The sequence below is a fragment of the Geotrypetes seraphini genome, chromosome 4 (assembly GCF_902459505.1).
Source record: "Geotrypetes seraphini chromosome 4, aGeoSer1.1, whole genome shotgun sequence".
Taxonomy (NCBI): domain Eukaryota; kingdom Metazoa; phylum Chordata; class Amphibia; order Gymnophiona; family Dermophiidae; genus Geotrypetes; species Geotrypetes seraphini.
In genome coordinates this window covers 138,101,557-138,124,367 of record NC_047087.1, presented here as the reverse complement: position 1 = coordinate 138,124,367, position 22,811 = coordinate 138,101,557, and the positions used below count along the sequence as shown (strand labels likewise).

Here is a 22,811-nt window from a genome sequence, read left to right as displayed (position 1 = left end):
AAGGACCGTATCATTGATCACCTTGACGGACATGGTCTGATGAGGACCAGCCAGTACGGTTTCAGCAAAGGCAGATATCGTTTGACAAACTTGCTGCACTTCTTTGAGGGAGTAAACAAGCAGATAGACAAGGGCAACCTGTGACATAATCAGGCTCGAGGAATGGGCATCGACATGGCAGATGAGATTCAACATGGATAAGTGTAAAGTGAAAATATAAATAAATTGGAGAAATAAATAATAATAAACAATTCACCAATTAAATAATGTATCAACTAAAGTAAATTGAATCTTATATTATATAACTAAATATAATGCAATAAAGTTTATATTGAAATTAGAGTGCTCAGCGTAATATCTCATTCAAAACCAGCAGGTTTGTAGAATTAAGATGTATTGTAACTGCATCATTGCATCATGGTGCAATGATGCAGTTACAATACATCTTAATTCTACAAACCTGCTGGTTTTGAATGAGATATTACACTGAGCACTCTAATTTCAATATAAACTTTATTGCATTATATTTAGTTATATAATATAAGATTCAATTTACTTTAGTTGATACATAAGTGTAAAGTGATGCATGTCGGTAACAAAAATCTCATGCACGAATACAGGATGTCTGGGGCGGTAATTGGAGAGACCTCTCAGGAAAGAGACTTGGGAGTTCTGATTGATAAGTCAATGAAGTTGTCCATACAATGTGTGGTGGCAGCAAAAAAGGCGAACAGAATGCTAGGAATGATAAAGAAGGGGATCACGAACAGATCGGAGAAGGTTATCATGCCGCTGTACCGGGCCATGGTGCCCTCACCTGGAGTACTGCGTCCAGCACTGGTCACCGTACATGAAGGACACGGTACTATTCAAAAAGGTCCAGAGAAGAGCGACTAAGATGGTTAAGGGGCTGGAGGAATTGCCGTACAGTGAGAGATTAGAGAAACTGGGCCTCTTCTCCCTTGAAAAGAGGAGACTGAGGGGGGACATAATAGAAACATTCAAGATACTGAAGGGAATAGACTTAGTAGACAAAGACAGGTTGTTCACCCTCTCCAAGGTAGGGAGAATGAGAGGGCACTCTCTAAAGTTGAAAGGGGATAGATTCCATACAAACGCAAGGAAGTTCTTCTTCACCCAGAGAGTGGTGGAAAACTGGTATGTTCTTCCAGAGGCTTTTATAGGGGAAAACACCCTCCAGGGATTTAAGACAAAGTTAGACGGTTCCTGTTGAACTGGAACATAAGAAGGTAGCGCTGGTCTCAGGGCACTGGTCTTTGACCTCTCCAATCTGTTTGTGATCCCCTTCTTAATCATTCCCAGCATTCTGTTCACCCTTTTTGCCGCCGCTGAACATTGCACGGACAGCTTTATCGTCTTGTCGACCAATACTCCCAAGTCTCTTTCCTGCGGTGGCTCTCCAAGTACCGCCCCGGACATCCTGTATTCGTGTATAAGATTTTTGTTACCGACATGCATCACCTTACACTTATCCACGTTGAACCTCATCTGCCATGTCACGGCCCATTTCTCGAGCGTGTTTATGTCACGTTGCAGGTCTTCGCAATCTTCCTGCGTCTTCACTACTCTGAATAACTTTGTATCATCCGCAAATTTAATCACCTCACTCGTCGTTCCAATTTCCAGATCGTTTATATATATAATGAAGAGCACGGGTCAAAGCACCGAACCCTTTCGGCACTGGTGACGCTTTTCCAGTCCGAGTATTTTCCTTTTATTTCCACTCTCTGTTTCCTATCCGCCAGCCAATTTTTAATCCACGTGAGTATGTCACCCTCAATTCCATGGCTCGCAACTTTTCAAAGAATTTGGAGTCACAACTGGCCTCAAAATGGGAAAAAATTACTTTACAAACCCTCTTAAAAGCTAAATATAAATACAATGAGATTTGGATTAAAAACACACTAGAAGATACTGTGAAAGAGAATGAAAAATTTTTATTAAAAAATATAATAGAAATGTGTGAGCAATGGAATCCTTTGCATCTATTTTGGTGGGGGAGTGTTCAAACTGTTAAAATGATGATACTGCCTGTAGTTTGTTATCAAATGGGTATGATACCAGTTTTTTTTCAGGGGTCTTTTTATAAAAAATTGAATTCTATTCTTACAAAATTTATTTGACTAGGTAAAACTCCCAGAATCGCTCTAGTATCTTTACAAAAACCAATTAAGGAGGGTGGGGTAAATTTTCCAAACTTTTATAGGTACCATCAAGCCTATATTTTACGTCAAGGTATGTATTGGGTCCTCCCTGAGCTCATTGAAAACATCCCAGATTGGTTATATTTGGAATGGCGACTCATGTTTCCTTTAAATCTTTGTCATGTTCTTAGTATCAAGATGCCTAGATTATATAAAGGTAACAGAATATTAATGGACATGGAAAATCTTACAATTTGTCAGCAATTTAACAACTATTCCTATTAGTAAATCAACAAACCAAACCATATGGCTAAACCCCAAGATTCAAATTGGCGGATTTAAGATCATCTGGAAGCACTGGATGATTGCAGGAATACGGACTTTAAATGGTGTTATTTAAAATGGTAAACTGCTTGATTTTACACAATTGCAACATAAATATGGTCTTAATAAATCACAAAGTTTTAGGTGGTTGCAACTGAAGCAGGCCATTCAGATAGGGTTCCCAGAATGTAAAAATCTTAGTACACAATACAGTCTGGAATTTTTATGCTTTCAGGTGGACTTTCTGGGATACCAGGCCACACAGTGGTATAAAACTATAAATGAATCTGTTAAAAAGAAGCCTAAAACTGGTCTTAGGGATATTTGGAGCATTGAGATTAAACATCAAATTTCAACATCTCAATGGCCACAAATTTGGTCTTGGAGGATGAGATGTACAATGTCTGCATCTATGAGACAAATTGGCTTTTTCTTCTGCATAGAGCATTTTGGACCCCAGTTAGATTACAAAAGTTAAATAGTTCAAAGTCTAATAGATGTTGGCATCGTAATCTTGAAGTAGGGACTTTAGATTATCTTTTGTTTCATTGTCCCTTTATCTTAGACTTTTGGAATTCAATTTGGGATCAAGTAAATTGTTTATTGGAAAAGCATGTGGCATTATCTTATGATACCATACTATTTGGTATGTCAATGAGGAAAAAGAGCCAAATATCATCAAATAATAAACTTTTATTGATCATGACAGGAGTCGCCATCAACATATCACAAATAATTGGAAAAATCACAGTAGACTCAATTATAATTTCTGGTGGAACTCATTATGTCACATCTATAAAATGGAAAGAACAATAGCTATACAACAAGGGAATTATAATAATTTTAATAAAATTTGGGAGCCATTAACATCTTATTGTAATGAGTAGACACCATTTTCTATTGGAATATATACTGTCTAATGTTGGGAGGGGGAGGTTTATATATTATTATTCATACTGGGAAAAATAATAGCGGGAATGATGGGAGAGAAGGAAGGTAATTTTATGTATTATAAGATAAATTAGAAAGATTGTCAAGTGATATATTTAATTTTAATGTTTTGATGTTTGTACATTTAATGTAAGATTGAAAATGAATAAAGATATTAAAAAAAAAAAAAATCCACATGAGTATGTCACCCTCGATTCCATGGCTCGCAATTTTTCGAAGGATTTGGAGTCACAATTGGCTTCAAAATGGGAAAAAATTACTTTACAAACCCTTTTAAAAGCTAAATATAAATACAATGAGATTTCCTCTCAATTGGCTAGGAAAGATTTGTTTCCTCTGTATTATGGAAACTTGAATAAAGCGGGAAGACTATTGGCTAATTAGCTCAAAGCAAAAAAAAAAAAAAAGAAAAGTAAAGATTTTGGCTAGAAGGGTGAAACTCATTCTCAAATTGGAAATATTTTTAAAAACAATTCTTGAAATATTAGAAAGCTTTATATTCTTCTGAGCTTTATTCAAATAAAGAACTTGAGGGTTTAGAGTTTTTTAAGTTAATCAAGGGACCAAAAATTCCCAAGCACATAAAAGGAAATCTTGAGGTGCCTATATCACTGAAAGAACTTCAAGCAGTGTTGAAGTCCCTTAGAGTTGGATCTGCTCCAGGTGATGATGGGTTCACTGTAGAGTTTTATAAATAATTCCAAATTACATTACCACCTCATCTTTTAAATTTATATCAGGTTCAACCAACTAAAGGTTGCATTTCAGGTACTATGGGAGAATCTTTAACTATTGTTTTACCGAAGCCAAATAAAGATCCCATGTTGGTTTCAAATTACAGGCCTATATTGGGGGGCGTGGCTTGGACACGCAAGCAAATGGTCGGGTAATAGCTGTGCTCCATGCCAGACAAGCTAATATTTCAAATTTAAAGCTCCAAAATTGATTTTTTCACTGAAAAAAAACGGTGGATAAGAAGAAATGGCATCGGGCAAACAAAATAAAAACGATACAGGAGCCGGAGGATCAGGAACAAGCAGTAATAAAAGATCAAAGCCTGAACCAGGGACACCTTCAAAGGTTCCGCTGCCTTCAGAAGGAGAAACAGACATGATGGTGGAAATAAGACAGATCAAAGATATCGTTTTAGAAATCAAAAAACAACTTCAAAAGGCAATTGACGACGTAGCCATGCTTACAAAAAGAGTGGACCTAATAGATAACAAAATAACTCACTTAGAAGAAAAATCAGAAGAGGTACATACTGAAGTCATGCAAAATAAAAAAGCTTGGAAAGAAATGGAAATAATGAAGAGAGACTTGGAAGATTGTTTGAATAGGGAAAAAAGAAATAATTTAAGAATTATAGGGATGCCTGAAGGAGTGGAAAAAAATGATCCCATCACTTTCCTGGAACAATTTCTTCCAAAAATCCTGCCTCTTAAATCCAAAGTGCCTCTCAAAATTGAAAGAGCACACAGAATACCAGGACAAAAAACAACATTACAAAAAGGTCCAAGAACTTTAATATTTAAACTATTAAGATACCAACATGTTGCTGAAATATGTCAACTGGCTAAAGAAAATAAAAATTTACGATGTCAAGATGCACGTATACACATTGTACCGGATTTTGCCAGAGAAACTGCCTTAAAAAGAAAACAACTACTGGATTTAAGACCTCAATTAAGAGCACTAGGAGCAAGATATGGACTTCTATATCCAGCGATTATGAAAGTAACTTTGGGAAATAAAACACAAAACTTCACAGATTACAAGAAATTAGCAGAATATATAGAACAATGTGAACAACCAATGACTTCTTAAATAAAATGCTGAGTAAGTTTATCAAGATTGATATTTTTTTTTTTTCAAATGAATGTGTTTATATTTCATATTATTTTAAATCGTTACTGAAAATAAACTTTGAAAAAAAACAGTTTGAATTAACTGATTCGAATATATAGAATCTTCCAACTTACTTTTAAAAAAGAGAAAGATCGATGACACGAGCACGGAACTTGGCTCGGTGAGAGCATGGATGAGTGGCTGACATGGGGGAGGGGCGGAATGTTGACTTCATGCTGTGTGTCGCTGCACGACTCAGGGAGTTGGAGGATTGAGTCGGATTTCAAATAGACTGAGAGGATTGCGAGGTGAATGTCTCCCTGCCATATAGTCCCTCAGAGACACAGAAATACCCGAGGTATGATGGTTGCTATGACACTGCCGAACAAAAACACGAAGAAGCATGCATTTACAGGAAATCTCTATTCAACCAATGAACTACACCGGAAATGAAAAAAAAAAAAAAAAGGTTGTTTTCACGTCATCACGTCTACGGAGGAAGAAGAGGAAACTTGAAGGAAAAAAAAAAAAAAAGGCATTCATACCAACGGAACTATACGGAATGAAAATATATTTAATATTAGATATAAAATATAGAATGAAATAAACTGTATTTACAAAGAAAATAATAATAACTTCATAGTAAGAATATGTTTTATGATTCAGATATAAGCTGAATCCATTCTCTATAAGATACAGTTCTTTACCGGATATAGAGAAAAAGGTTTATGGATAGGAATCATTAAAGTTTTCAATTGACCTATTAAAATAGGAATAAAAATGAGTAAGAGAATGGGTTATGATAGATTTTAATTTTTTTTTTTTTTTTCACAATTTTTACCTTTTAATTTTAGATGAATGTATCTCATAGAATAGAAATTATAATGAATGAGATGAATGATTGAAATTATAAAAGATAAAATGTTTGCTTAAAGTATTCTAATAATCTTATCCTTTTTATAAATTCAAAATATCTTATATATATTTAATTTAGCTGAACATAACAAAATTTGGATAAATAAATAAAAGTATTCATATAAATAAGAAAACAAAGATATATAAATTGTTGAATTTTAATTTATATTATTACTATGGAGCTTGTGATATTAAAGTATTTTATAGCTTGTAAGGAGTGATGTTAAACCTGATCTAATTTTGCGTTTCCAAGTATTCGTATATGTATGGGGTGGGGAGGGAGGAAATAGGGGGGTATTAAATTTCAAGGGTCTGTGTACAATAGGTAATTCTTTATTTTATCTTATATGTGGGAAAAAAAAGATTAAAAAAAATATTGAAGATTGGGATGTTACATTACAAATTATATTAATGCATAATGAGTCTTAAGATAATATCTTTAAACGTTAATGGTCTCAATCACCCGATTAAAAGAAAAAAAGCATTATTATTTTTAAAAAGACAGAACGCTGATATATGCTGCATACAAGAGACCCATCGGATGTAGCGGTATATAAGAAATAAATTACATTACATTACATTACATCTTTCAAATAACGAATCTATAAAGCTAAAAGGTGATTGGGTCAAACAATGTTACTTTTCTTCAGCAATAGGAAAAAAAGCTGGTGTTGCTATATTAATAAATAAAAAATGTTCTGCTTCATTTAAATTTAAGGCAGCTGATCCTCTTGGAAGATGGATATATGTGGAAATGGACATGGGAAATACCACCATGACGCTCTTCAATATATATGCCCCTAATTCGAACCAGAATTAATTTTTTAAAACTCTGCAACAATTAATTCTTCCACTTGCTACTTCAAATCTAGTAGTAGCAGGGGATTTCAATGCTGTTATGGATCCACTGATGGATAAAAATCCGAGAAGATTTATAAAATCATTAGGCCATGATAATTTGGTATAATCTTGTGATTTAAAAGATATTTGGCGTATTCTTCATTTTGATGGTCGGGAATTTTCGTTTTGCTCACAGGTTCATAATTCTTTTTCTAGAATAGATTACATTTTTGTTTCTAATCAATTAGTACATCAAGTCACACAGGCTGTCATTGATCCAATTATACTATCTGATCATGCCGGAGTGTGGATTGAAATTAAAATAATAGATCAGAATGGAAATAGACCTATATGGAGATTAAATAATACATTGCTCACAGATACTGATTTTTGTGAAAATCTTTTAGAAAAAATAAAAGATTATTTTCAAATTAATGATACAGAAGAAATTTCAATAGAGACTTTGTGGGAAGCTTTTAAAGCATATATTAGAGGACAAATTATTTCTTATTCAGCATTGCAAATAAAAAAAGAAAAAACAATTTACAGAATTGGAAAAAGTGGTGAAGTCTCTAGAATCAAAATTAATTGAAAAATGGGATTATTTGACACAACAAGAACTTTTAAAAGCTAAAGGTAAATATAATGAAATTTCTTCAAAAATTATTAGAAAAGATTTATTTGTACAGCAAGCTTTGTATTATGGAAATTCGAATAAGGCAGGAAGAATGCTAGCAAATTATCTTAAAGCGAAAAAAAGAAAAACAAAAATAATTGCTATTCAAAATGAGAATGGTGAAATTTTATCTCAAATCGATCCCATTATAAAACAATTTTTAAAATATTATAAAGATTTGTATTCTTCTGAGCCTTATTCGAAAAAGGAAAAGGATGGTTTAGATTTTTTAAAGTTAATAAAAGGACCAATTCCTGAACATATAAAACGAAGTTTAGAAGAACCAATATCCTTAAAAGAATTAGATACAGCTTTGAAATCCCTTAGGGTTGGATCCGCTCCAGGTGGAGATGGTTATACAGTGGAGTTTTATAAATCATTTCAAAACATTATAATGCCCTATTTATTAAAACTATATCAGACACAACTAAATAAAGGTTGTATTACAGGTACTATGGCTGAATCAATAACTATAGTTTTACCTAAGCCAAATAAAGATCCCACTTTGGTTTCAAATTATAGACCAATTTCTTTAATAAATGTGGATGGAAAAATTCTAACTAAGGCATTAGCATTAAGATTGGCTAAAGCTCTCCCTTTCATTATAGATATGCATCAGACAGGTTTCGTTGCTCAAAGACACTCATCTCATAATACTAGACTGGCACATCACATGTTATATTTGACAAAATCCATTAATGACCCAGCATTCTCTATTTCATTAGATGCTGAAAAAGCTTTTGATAGAGTGGAATGGATCTTCATGTTTCAGGCAATGGAATGGTTTGGAATAGGATCCGGATTTATACAAATAATAAAAGCATTGCATAGCTCCCCTGCTGCTAGATTATATATCAATAACAATTTTTCAGAAAGATTTATTTTACAAAGGGGGGTTAGACAAGGATGCCTACTATCTCCTTTGCTTTTTGATATCGTTTTAGAACCCTTATTATTAGCTATAGAACAGGTAAGGGAGATACAGGGTATTCCGCTTTCAGATAGAGAATATAAGTTATCAGCATATGCGGATGATATTTTACTTTATTTGAGAAATCCGGAAACAACTATTCCAAATTTGCTTGAATTAATTGAAAAATTTGGAAAATTTTCAGGTTATAAAATAAACTGGAATAAATCAGAAGTGCTTCCACTCAATGTACATTGTACAAAAAGTTTATTTGACTCATTTTCTTTTATTTGGAAAGAAGAAGGATTAAAATACTTAGGAATTTGGATTACAAAAACTGTGGATGAGACTATGAAAATTAATGAAAAAAATTTATTACAAAAAGTGTCAGAAATGTGTGAACAATGAAATCCTTTATGCATATCTTGGTGGGGGAGAATACAAACTGTAAAAATGATGATATTACCAGTAGTTTGTTACCAAATGGGTATGATACCAATTTTTTTTCAGGGGTCATTTTACAAAAAATTGGATAAGATGTTAACAAAATTTATTTGGCTTGGAAAAAACCCCAGAATTGCTCTAGTATCTTTACAAAGACCAATTGCGGAGGGAGGGGTAAATTTTCCAAATTTTTATAGGTACCATCAAGCCTATATTATGCGTCAGGGTATGTATTGGATCCTCCCAGAGCCCATTGAACATATACCAGATTGGTTCTGGTTAGAATGGAGATTAATGTTTCCTTTACGTCTGAGTCATGTTATCAGTATTCAAATGCCAAGGTTATATAAGGCAATAGAGAGAACTGACTCGAGCTAATTAAACCTCCAAGAGAAGTACTCATAAAACTGTAACTCTGCTCAGAGGCTTGTAACTCTAAAGAGAGGGAGGTAACCCTCTCTTGAAACAAGAGTTAGTATTTCAAATCATAGCATAGTATTTTAGTAAAAATGAGTACGACTCTTGAGGGTGACAAGGCTTGAAAAATGTTCAATACTTAAATGGAGTATTTTGCAGAATTTTTAAAAGTCCAAAAATAATGATGATTGCATTCAGGAAGATTGTACTTAACTTAAATGCAGAACATGCAACTTCCAGGTTATATAAGGATCACAAAATATTTGTTGATACTTGGAAAACTATAAGATATATAAGTAATCTAACTCCTATTCCAATAACTAAATCAACGACTCAAACAATATGGCTCAATCCAAAGATCAAAGTTGGCAGTTTTAAAATTATCTGGAAACATTGGATGATTACTGGAATTCGGATTTTAGAAGATGTAATAAATAAAGGTAAACTGCTTGAATTTTCACAATTGCAAAATAAATTCGGTTTGAATAAATCACAATATTTCAGATGGATGCAATTGAAGCAGGCCATTCAGGTAGGGTTCCCTGAATGGAAAAATCTTAATAACTATCATAGTATGGAATTCTTATGTTTTCAGATAGATTCCATGGGTCACCAGGCCGCAATGTGGTATAAATTAATATCTGGATTCGTACATAAAAAGAAAAAAAATGGTCTTAGAGATATTTGGAGCATTGAGATTAAGCATCAGATTAATGCATCTCAATGGCCACGACTTTGGTCTTGGAGGTTAAAATGCACATTGTCAGCCTCTATGAGACAAACTTGGTTTTTTATTTTACATAGAGCTTTATGGACCCCTACACGTTTACATAGAATAGATAGCTCTAAGTCTAATAGATGCTGGCATTGTCATCTTGAAGCAGGGACATTAGATCACCTTTTATTCTATTGTCCATTCATATTAATATTTTGGAAATCAATTTGGCCTCAAATTAATAGGATGTTAGAAAATCCGGTAGCCTTGACATATGATACGATTTTGTTTGGTACTGCAATGAGAGCTCGAAGTCAAATTTCATCAAATAACAATAAACTTTTATTTATATTAACTGGAGTAGCAGTACAGCAAATTACACATAATTGGAAAAATTATGACAGATTGAACTATAATTTTTGGTGGAACTCAGTTTGCCATATATATAAGATGGAGCGTACATTTGCAACACAAAAAGGATATATGGATAAGTTCAAGAAGATTTGGGGACCATTAACAGATTTTTGCAATGACTGATTTTAATTTTTTCCCATAATAAGATAATGGTTAAAGAAGGGAGGGAGGGAAGGGGTAAAGAATTTATTCTCTTTATTATACATTATAAAAAATATATCATAATGAATGAATGATAGTCTTATGAGAAATTAATGTGATAAAGGGAGGGAAAAGGGTTCATAATTAAATAATAATTGATAAAATCATTACAATATATATGTTATATAAATTCATAAGAAAAATAATATAAAATATGGTTTATATAAAATACATTATAGAGATATCAAGTGTATTGTTAAGATAAATGTATGGAAAATTTATAACACTGGTTGATATGTGAAAAAATCAATAAAAAACTTAAAAAAAAATAAAAAATTACAGGCCTATTTTTTGGATTAATGTAGATGGCAAACTTCTGGCTAAGTTATTGGTTTTACGCTTGGCCAAGGCTCTCTCTTATATTATCGGTATGCACCAAAAGGGTTTTGTTGCTTAAAGACATTTTTCAAACAACACCAGACTGGCTTTTCATATGTTAAATTTATGTTTAAATCTGTTTATTAAGTTTTCAAAACAGCAAGTAAACAAACATTCATGAACAGTGAACAAGAACTATCACCTCCCATGCCCACCCACCCATGGGAACAGTCAATGCCACATCTAACATTCAGATAGTTAATTAAGCAACCTGCTACGTACAGAGGGTTGTAACGTAGAACAAAAAGGCAACCAGCATGTGAGGTAAAAGGAGCCTGCTTTAGAGGCCATATTAGAAATAGCCAAGCGTTCAAATCTCGCCAGCTGAATCAATTGAGTCCTCCAATGAGACACGGTTGGAGTATTAGAGGACAACCAACATTGTAGAATAGTCTTGATGCCCATAACTACAGCTTTCCGAGCAAACGCTGCCATACCCGGACGGACCGGGTGCAAGGACAGCTTCAATGTAAAGAGGAAAGTGTCCGTAGGAGTCCAAGTGCAATTCCAAAAAGATACAAGGTGGTGACATACACGTGTCCAAAAAGCCCGTATACCCGGACAAAGCCAGAACATATGACCCAGGGATGCTCTAGGCATTCTACACTTAGGACAATGATCAGTGGTGCAAAGACGAGCATGAAAGGCTCTAACCGGAGCAAAATATGTCCGGACCAGGAATTTGTAGTAACGTTCTTTCTCCGCTACAGACACCAAGTATTTTGTTCCCAAGGAAACACTCCGCTTTAGCATATCAGCAGAGATAGGGATATGTAAGTTCTGAGTCCATTTAACAGCTAATGCAGCATAGTCCAAATCACCAGCCAAGTCCTGCAAATAACGATGATGAAATCATAAGGGTATAGGCAATTGTGCAGTAAGACACAGTGCTTCTGATAGATGCTCTTGTACAGTCTCAGTCAACGCAGAACCAGGAAGGGAATAGACATAGTGTTGTAGTTGAATGTAAGGGAACCAGTCACCAGCACCAAAGGCGGAAGAGTCACATAACTGCTGAAAGGGCTGGATAGAACAATCATTTTGAAGTACATGGTATAAATAAAAGAGACCCTTTCCATCCCATCGAGGATGTGACTCCAGTCCCATACCAGGAAGAAAATCCCCATTACCAGCAATGGGGTGACAAGGACTCACATCGGGTCTGATAGCTAACTGAGTACAAAGATATTTCCATGCTTTTCGGATGGGAAAGAGTAAAAAATACCCATAATGAAGTTCCCTAGGAGGTAAACATTGTACATGAATCAGATAGCTAAAATGATATCGGATAAAAGCTAAACATTCTATCTGGGTAGCAGAAAAGTAATTAGTCTCACAAAACCAATCATGCACATGACGAAGTTGACAGGCTACATTAAGGCGACCAATATGTAATAATCCTAAGCCTCCCTGTGTAATAGGAAGAGATAAATCATGAAAAGAAATGCGAGATCGTTTACCACCCCATAAATATAAAAGCAAGGAACGTCGGTGTAGCTGAAAATGGTTGTGCTGAAGAAAAAGAGGCAACGTTTGAAAAAGATAGAGCCATCGAGGAATGATCATCATGTTATATAGGGCTATCTTACCCATCAATGTCAAAGGATAATGGCGCCAAGCCTTCAAATACTGATCAGTCCTCGACAGCATAGGAAGAATGTTAATAGTGTATAGAGTGGACAGGTCCCTAGGTATAAGAATACCGAGATATCGAATAGAGGAGGAGGCCCAAACCAAAGGAAAAACCCCCGGCCATGAGTCTCGAATGGAAAGTTGCAGAGGAAGCACCAGGGATTTTTGAGTATTTAGGGTAAGGCCAGAAAATAGATGAAACTCGTCCAAAATCTCTAGTGCACGCAGCAACGATCTGTAAGGTTGAGCTAAAGTGAGCAACAAACCATCAGCAAAAGCTAACACACGGAGTTGAGAAGAACCTTCCGGTAACCCTACTAGTACATCGTCTCGCTGAATAGTGCGAAGGAAGGGCTCTAAGTAGAGCAGAAAGAGTAAGGGGGATAGCGGGCAACCCTGACGCGTCCCTCGCCCTACCGGAAAAGGGCGAGTGAGGCAGCCATTTACTAGTATCGAAGCAGTCGGTTCACAATACAACGCTCGCAGAGAAGACCAAAACCAGCCCCCTATCCCCACATAGTCCAGTACCCGAAAAAGGTAATGCCAATTAACCTGATCGAACGCTTTGGCGGCATCCAAACTCGCCAGAATGCCTAAAGTAGATGTAGATTGAGCTTTGGACGCCGCCAACAATACCCTCCGAACGTTTACCACCGAATGCCTTCCCTGAACAAACCCAACCTGTGCAGTAGAAATAACAGTAGGTAACAAAGGGGTCAGACGGTTGGCCAGCAAACGGGCTAGTATTTTTAAGTCCACATTGATGAGAGAGATGGGGCGACACATACACAGCCGTACCTGAGGCAGCCGCCATTTTCGTGTCCCGAGGCTTCGAGGAGGGGAGTTCTGAAGCGGCGATTTTCTTGCGGGCTGACTCTTAGGAGTGAGTCACGTACTTCTCCATGCGTGCCCGCGCTGTGCCGCCGCCGAAAAATCACTTATTTTTGCCGATTCGGCTAGTTATAGCCGCGTGTGGAGGAGCGGGGTCCCGGAGCCAAGAGAGAGCGTGTCTCTATCGGCGCATAGCGTCACGTGAGTTAAATTTAACAAAAGCTATTGGAAGATCCAGCCTTCTCTGTATCTTTGGATGCAGAGAAGGCCTTTGATCATGTGGAATGGGCCTTCATGTTTCAAGAATGGATTGGTTTGGTATTGGTTCCGGATTTATACAAATGATTCAAATCTTGTATAGTTTCCCTTCTGCCAGATTAAATATTAATAATACTTTTTCAGAATGTTTTCGTCTGGAGAGGGGAGTTAGACAAGGGTGTTGCTTTTTGATATTGTTCTGGAATCCTTGCTATTGGCTTTTCAACAGGCAAAGGGAATACAGGGTATTTCTTATGCAGGTCAGGAATATAAGGTCTCTGCTTATGGAGATGACATTTTGCTTCATTTGAAGAATCCTGAATCTACCATTGCGCATTTACTAGATTTGATTGATCGATTTGGTAAATTTTCTGGTTACAAAATAAATTGGAGCAAATTGGAGGTTCTTCCACTAAATGTACATTGTGTAAAAGGATTATCTGACTCATTCCCTTTTCTTTGAAAGGAAGAGGGAATAAAATATTTAGGTATTTGGATTCAAAAAATGCTGGAAGATACGATGAGAGTAAATGAAAAATCCTTATTGCTGAAGGTCACAGAAATGTGTTAACAATGGAACGAACCCCTTACATCTGTCTTGGTGGGGGAGAGCCCAAACTGTCAAGATGATGATTCTGCCTGTAGTTTGCTACCAAATGGGTATGTTGCCAGTTTATTTTCAGGGGTCCTTTTATAAGAAATTGAATAGTATTCTTACTAAGGGATCCTTTTACAAAGCCATGCTAGCGGGGTTAGCGCGTCGAACATTTAGTCACGTGCTAACCCCCGCAGCAAGCCAAAAACCTAACGCCTCGTCAATGGAGGCGTTAGGGACTAGCGCAGCAGGCGGTTTAACGCGCGGTATTCCGTGTGTTAAACCCCTACTGCGGCTTTGTAAAAGGACCCCTAAGTTTATTTGGCTGGGTAAAACTGCTCGAATTGCTTTAGTATCTTTACAAAAACCAATTGCGGCGGATGGGGTAAATTTACCAGACTTTTATAGGTACCATCAGGCCTATATACTGCATCAGGGTATGTATTGGATCTTTCCTGAGCTCATGGAACATCTCCCTGATTGGCTCTACTTAGAATGGCAACTCCTGTCTCCATTGAGATTATATAAACTTAAAATGAAGAAAAATAGAAATTTGTTCAAATGAATAACAATTATCTAAACCAAAGAACAAATTAATATCAAGTCAGATTGAATTACTAGACCTCAAATATCCAAGGCACTACTTAACTGGTTTTTCATGCCCTTATTGGGGTAGTAAATTCATCATTGGTAAAGTGACGTGCTTTAAATAAGTTTTATAATCTTAATTAGCTTATATTTAATAAATATAACATGCATTCAGTGCTTAAGGTGCTAGAAAAAGGAAGGCACTTATCTTTTGTGCCCGACGGCTGCCCAACCGTTTCACACTCGGTTTCATCAGGGGCTATGCCTCCTTCTATTCATGCACCAAAACTAAAGAAAACAAAACTTGATCAGTATTTTAAAGTGTGAAAATCCTAGCAAAACACTACAGATAATCTCTTTAACTTTTTAATATATTAAATATTATATTTCTAAATCATTATGATTAAGAAACCTAAGTTCTAACAATCTATTGTCTAGTTGAACAAATAGAAAATTAATAAACAATTAATTGAAAGTTGATTGGATATGTGACTCATGAGAAATTAATTGAAATGCTCAGCATATCGATATTACATAATGGTTTCAAAAACTCACTTATTAGAGGGAAAATCACAATGTAGGAATTCAACATTGCTGCTCACTAAAATCTATGTATTTGAAATTCAATTAATTTTTGGCTCACAAACCAATTTTTCTGCCTGATTTAAATAAATTAATTACATTAAGCACTGAATGCACTTTATATTTATTAAATATAAGCTAATTAAAATTATAAAACATATTTAAAGCACATGTCACTTTACCAAGACCAATGATGAATTTACCACCCCAGTAAGGGCATGAAGAACCAGTTAAGTAGTACCTTGGGTATTTGAGATCTGGTAATACAATCTGACTTCATATTAATTTGTTCTCTGGTCCATTGAGATTATGTCATATTTTAAGTATCAAGTTACCTATGATTTATAAGGACAACAGAATTTTATTAGCTATCTGGCAGACATTGAAATTTATTAATAAATTAACACCTATTCCAATTCATTTATCCACATATCAGTCCTTATGGTTGAACTCCAAGATTCAAATTGGTGAGTCTAAGATCCTCTGAAAGCATTGGCTGCATACGCACAATGGATGATGTGATATCTGATGGGAAGATGCTCGACTTTTCACAACTGCAACAAACATTTAGTATTGCAAAGTCTCAAGTATATAAGTGGTTGCAGTTGAAGCAGGCCATTTGGAAGGGGTTCCCTGATTGGCTAAGCTTAAAAACGCAGTATAGGTTGCTGGGTCTGTGCTTCCAGACAGATTTGCTGGGGCATCAGGCAGCCAAGTGGTATAAATTAATATCTGAATTTTTGAACAAAAAAACCCCAAAAACTAGTCAGAGACATTTGGAGCATTGAGACAAAGCAGCAGATCTCTGCGTCTCAATGGCCACGAATTTGGACTTGGAGGATGAGATGTACAGCATCAGCATCTATGAGACAAACATGTTTTTTTTTGTTGCATAGAATCTTTTGGACCCCTGTTAGATTACAAAAATTAGATAGTTCTAAGTCAAAAAGATGCTGGCATTGTCATCTCGATATGGGGACACTGGATCATCTGCTCTTCTTTTGTCCTTTGATACTTAAATTTTGGAGATCCATTTGGGATCAAATAAATAGAATATTGGAAGTCTCTCTGGCATTGATGTATGGTGTGGTGCTGTTCGGTATGTTATTGATCCCCAAGAGACCAATAACTCCACATCACAATAGATTATTTCTTATCATGACAGGAGTTGCCATGAAAAACTGGGACAGGTTACACTATAGTTTTTGGTGGGAAACCTTATGCCAAACTTATAAATTTGAATGTTTGAGTACATTACAATTGTGACATTATAAGAAATTCAAGGAGGTTTGGGATCCATTGACAATACTTGAACAGTTTACCTAAAGATTCAACAAATTGATTGCTCTACAACACTTATTTTCTCTTATGCTCTTGTTCGTTTTTTTGCTGGTCTTTAATTACTTGTAAACCGAGTTGAGCTCCATTGGGAAAGGTCCCGGAACCCTGATCTGATGTGCAGGCTGCCCAAGGGGCTTACTGCCAAGTAGGGAACCCCCCTAGAAGTATACGTTCTCTAACAGTCTGCGATCTCCCGTAGTCAAGGACATCCCCGCAAGGAACCTTCACAGCACGAAGGCAAACACGACTGAAAATTACTGTAAAATCATGAAAAGAAACACGAGCAGAAAAGATAAGGTCCTACAGCCTGACCTGTAAGAACTGAAACTGGAATACACAGGAGCCTGCTCAGTGGTAAGGTGTGAGGAGGAGGGGTAAAAGCTTCAAATGTTTTAGACTTCCTACAGATCCCTGGCGGGAGGAGGAAAATAACCCACTGGTCCTGGAATAAACTGGGATTGTACAAGAAAGAGGGGTTGACCCACGGCAATCACATTTTCTACCATGGGAGCAAGGCTTTTTACCACTCCTGCGGTAAATTTGTTGGGTTTTCTCCTATTCTCGCAGATTCACTATGGTTTACCAGAGGTCCCCGTCCCTGCGTCATTCTCTAATTAGTCAACAGCTCCCTAAAAAGGATTATAAAGAAGGCTCTGTCCTATGAAGATTTAGAAACTATGCTAACTGAAATGCAGGAGATAATCAACACAAAGCCCCCCTCCCCTAACACCAGTGCATTTCCTTGTGAGACAAATACTGACCACTTTATCACCAAAAGAGTTAAGCTATGAATTTGTTTCTGAATCTCAATAAAGAAATAAGTACTGTCTGAAATGCTGTCATGAATCTTTATTTCTGGAAGAGACTTTGCTTGATTTAAATTATAATTACCTGATAAAACCTTTCAGGTGCAATTCTAAATCTACTCCTCTTCCTTTACTTTGACCTAGCTTTGGTTTCTCAAGAGAAAACGCCCAAAAATATGTAGAAAATGGTCACGTATCTATATGTGCAATGTCACTAGCTATTTTATAAAGACTTATATAGGCACCAATATGTCTTTATAAAACTGCACCAAAGTAGACACCTAGGGCCAGATTCTATAAATGGTGCTTAACTGCATGCCAATCAAAGTTAGGCCCCGGTTGTAGAATTGCACCTAGCAATGCCTAAATTGACTTAAGACACCAGTAGGTGTAAATAACTTATGAGTAGGCATCAGTATATTAAGACAGGGTTTTCTTGGCCTAATATACCAATGCCTAACTCAATCCATAACCAAACTTCACCCCAAATCTGCTGTTAATCATGCCAGTAGGCTCCTCTCTGTAGATGCCTACATCAGAGTTGTAGGCGTCTACCAGCTAATTAATTATTTTCAATCATTTTAAATTGGTTTTTAATGGTGCTTTCAATTATCAGTACCAATTAAACCAATTAAAAAATTAACAAATTGCCTAGGGGCACTACAGGATTGGTAAGAACGTGTGTGTTCGCTCCAATCTGATTTTTAGTCAATTCTAAAAGAGCTATTGATGCACTAAAAATTTTGCATGCAAATGATTTGTGCAAAGGTTCGTCATAATCCCAGTCTCTCCTGTCCAATTGATCGCTATGAGAGCAACTTTCATATGCACAGAGCCGGCAGGGGAAGTCCAAACAGCTGAGAGGTAGGGGAAGCTCCAAAGCAGCCTCATGACACTCAGATGTTCAGGGAAGGAAACCTTTTTTCTTTTTTTTATGTGCACAGATACTATGTGTCACACACACAAAATATCTGGCCCATATTTAAAAAAAAGAAAGAGAACCCCCCCCCCGGCCGCAAATATAGGCAGAAGGGATGCCCACATCCTTCTGCCTTGCTCCCCACCACCCCGTATGAGAAAAAGTTGACAGAAGGGATGCCCACTCTCTCCTGCCAATGGAGGCCACTCCACACCATGCACAACCCCCACCAAACCATCCTCTCCCCCTCCAAAAAAAAGCAGGAGAGATGCCCACTCTACCCACTCTACCAAACCCACTCAGTACCTTTTTCACAAGTTGGGAGCAGGAGGGATGCGGTCCCACCTGCACCAAGGCCCACCAGTCTAAAATGGCGGGCCTCCCCCCCCCCCGGTGCATCATTTGATGCACAGGGAGGGGCCTAAGGCCTTGATTGGCTCAGATGCCTAAGACCCCTCCCATCCCAATGGGGCAGATATTCTGTATGTGTAACACACACAGCATCTGTACCCATTTAAAAAAAAAAAAAAAAGGGCCGAACTATGGTTAGATAGGTAAGCGACTGGTCTTGACCAGTTGCTTTCTTTGGATCGCCAAAACCCTGGAGTTTTTTTTGTGCATAGCCAAGTAGCATAACATAGTAGATGACGGCAGATAAAGACCCAAATGGTCCATTTAGTCTGCCTAACCTGATTCAATCTAAAAATTTGTTGGTATTTTCTTCTTCTTAGCTACCTATGGGCAAGAATCCAAAGCTCAGCCTGGTACTGTTCTTAGGTTCCAACTATTGTGATGTTAGTGCATCAATCGCTTAGCTAATTTGCATGAGATTTTAGCTAAATTTTCATGGCCAGATCAGAAATGAGCGATCAAGGGGAAAACCACACAGTAAGCTGTTTTGTGCATCGGGTCGGCAAATATGATAGTCACTAAAGCTGTCAAAACTGGTTTAGTGACAATCACTGACTTTAGTGCATCTGAGCCTAGATCAGCTAGGTACCTGATCTAGGTGCCTAACTGTAGGCACTTTTTATATAATCAGGGCTTTACTTCCCTTGTTAAATTAAATGCCCCTTATAATTACTCTCTTAATGACTGTGGAGGAGCAGCATTAGTCAAGGCACAGCTTATAACACCAGAACATTAACACATATGTAGAGGAGACTGTAAAATTATCCAAAGAACTGAAGAATTACTGGCAATAGCAGTTAAAGTTGTTAGAACCAAAGAAACAGTAAATAAATCAGTAGTTTCTGTCTGCAAGCAGTTGTGTATGTTTATTTTCTTTAGTGTTTTGCTAGCAAGAAGCTCCGAACAACTGTTAGCTGAATAGACAAAGTACCTTCAACCTACCTTTTCAGTAGCATAACTCCACAACCCAACCATGTGGGATAAGTTAGCCTCAATCTGTGCCTGTTCACAGCAGCCTTCAATCCTCTGCAGTACCTCCAGACAGCTCAGAAATACCCAGCAATCAAGAGCCCCTAGAGGAACAAAGACCTTAAAAAGGAAAGATTAACAGAACAAATGAAAATCAATTTCTCAAATGAAAATCAATTTCTCAAATGTATTTTCATTCTCTTATAGCACCTTCCCCAGCCCACACCTATAAGGCCACAAGCATGAAAGAAGACAAAGAAGGCAATTGCCAATTTCAAATACAATACGGAATACATTTCCAAAAGCTTATACAGGATTTAATAAATAAAATAAAGAGTTATACATGCAGATTAACTATACTGAGAAATTGAAATGACTTTTCATTTGTCTATAACTACATCCATAAGTTCATAATGTGAAAAGATATGGCTACATAAAATAAAGTCAAGGGGAGTTTCTTCTGGTTTTATATGCATAAAACAAATTTCCAACAAGTAGGGAAAGCATGACTTCTGAACTCTTTCCATCCACTTTGCATGCCTGGATGTGCATACATGTGTTTATATTTGCCTTGCCTTGGTGTAAGTCTCTGACCTAGAGGGAAGAGGAAGTTTGAATATAGTGGATCCCCAACACTGCATTAGTTTGGAAAGAATACAAAATGAAACCTTTCTGAAGTCATTGCTATCAGATTTGAAAGAATGGATTTTACATTTAACCACAGAGTGCCACCATTCCCAGACAACTGATATTGATATGCTTTATCACTACTAGGTAGCACTGTATCAGTAAGCGGTGGCAAATTACATGGTTCAGTCACTAGGTATCACTGTACATAGTAGCCATTAAGAAAGCTATATAGTTCTTTAGGTTTGACAGGGCAAGCTTCAGAAATAGAGTGTTTGTCTATAACAAAGAAGATTAATGAGGTACGAACCTAATCTTTCCTTCTAGTAAAATGGACACTCTATTCCTTAATACTTGTGATGTAACAGAGCAGTCCCTCAAGTTTAGGGTGGGACAGATGAGCCTGCCACCAGAAACGAAGATCCAAATGCGGAGTCCTGACTGGCCACCATGGTTACTCTATAAAACTTTGTGAATGTATATAGAGAAGACCAAGTAGAGGCTCTACAGATCTCTTCTGGGGAAACCGCAGAGGATTTCACCCATGAGGAAACAATGCTTCTCATGGAATTAGCCTTCACAGATATAGGCAGATGTTTTCCACTTCCAATACTGCAGAAGAAATGGCCATACTGATCTATCTTGAAACAGCCACTTTCAATGATGGCTGACATTTACAGGCTGCTCCAGCCAACACAAACAGATGATCTGACAATCAAAATTTGTTTGTAACTTCTAGATATTACAGTAAGAGTCTGCACACATCCAATGATTTTAACAACAGATTATGTATTCTCAAACCAGAGGGTTTGAAGGCTGGCAAACATGTGAAGGCAGACAAGCTTACTTCCTGGTTGATGTGGAAACTGGAAACCACTTTTGGCAAGAAAGATGGGACTGTGCACAAGATCATGCCTGAATCCATAATCATAAGAAAATGATTTCTGCAGGACAAAGCCTGAAATTCAGACACTCTCTTTGTTGATTGCCACTAAAAGGGAGCTTAGTCCAGAGGCTCATAGGGTGGCCTTGCTAGAATCTGGAGAACCAGATTAAGATTCTACGTTGGAAAAGGCTATCGCACTGGAGGGGAGCAGTAATGAGCCCATCAAAAATCTGGCTCATCTGGTTGTGCAGCAAGGGTGCTCTTATTGACCCTGGGTCCAAAACAGGAGAGCTCAGCTATCTGAACTCTCAGGGAGCCAAACACTAGGTCCTTTTCTAGACTTTCCTGGAGAAAGGCGAGTATCACCAAGATTGGAGCCGAGCTCAGGTCTTCACTCCTCTAAGCACATCAAGTTTGGAAATACTTCCTGGCCTTCATGTATGCTGCTACAGTTGACATTTTCCTACACCTCAGAATGATAGAAACCACTCCATCTGAGTAACCTTTGTGTGCTAGTACTGCGCGCTCAAGAGCCATGCTGTAAGACCAAAGTGTTCTGGATCCTGCAGGGCAATTGTACCCTGCATAAATAGTTAGGAATGACAGGGAAAGTGTGAGACTTTGATTTTTTTTGCAGACAGACTAGGTTTGCATACCATGGGCATCTCAGCCAGTCTGGCACCATTAGAATCACCGTTACCTGGTGCACCATGATCCTGCAAAGAAGTCAGTCTATCATGAGTCATGAACGGAAGGCATACAGAAGACCTATCCTTTGGCCAGGGTTGAACAGGGAGTCCAGACTTTCTCTTCTCGGCTTGCATCTTTGATTGAAGAATCGATCTACCTTCTTGTTGGTAGCTGACGCCATCAGGTTGCATGTCAGTCGTCCCCACCGATTCACTATGAAGGTGAAGGCTTCCTGGAAGTAGCTAAACAGGATCACTCCCTGGGATATAGAGTATTCTAGTTGAGGAAATCTGCGTGCACATTTGTCCATTGGTAAACTGCACAACCGAGAGCACCACAAGATAGGACTCTGTCCATCAAAACAGCATTTGGGCTTCCAAGCACAGAAGAACGCTCTTGGTGCTACCTTGGCAATTGACATAGGCCACTGCGTTGTCTGAGATAACTTGAACCACTTTGTTCTGCAAGATACTCCCTA

General features: G+C 37.2%; 1 protein-coding gene across 12 annotated transcripts in view; it reads right to left on the bottom strand.

Annotated features, from left to right (window-relative positions):
• TRAPPC10 (trafficking protein particle complex 10) overlaps positions 1-22,811 on the bottom strand; it is a 507,189-nt gene that overhangs the window by 219,069 nt on the left and 265,309 nt on the right. For all 12 annotated transcript variants that reach the window (XM_033941690.1, XM_033941689.1, XM_033941691.1 and 9 more), the window contains one exon: positions 20,104-20,250. In XM_033941690.1, the coding sequence (XP_033797581.1) occupies positions 20,104-20,250 (147 nt within the window). The remainder of the gene's footprint in view (positions 1-20,103; positions 20,251-22,811) is intronic.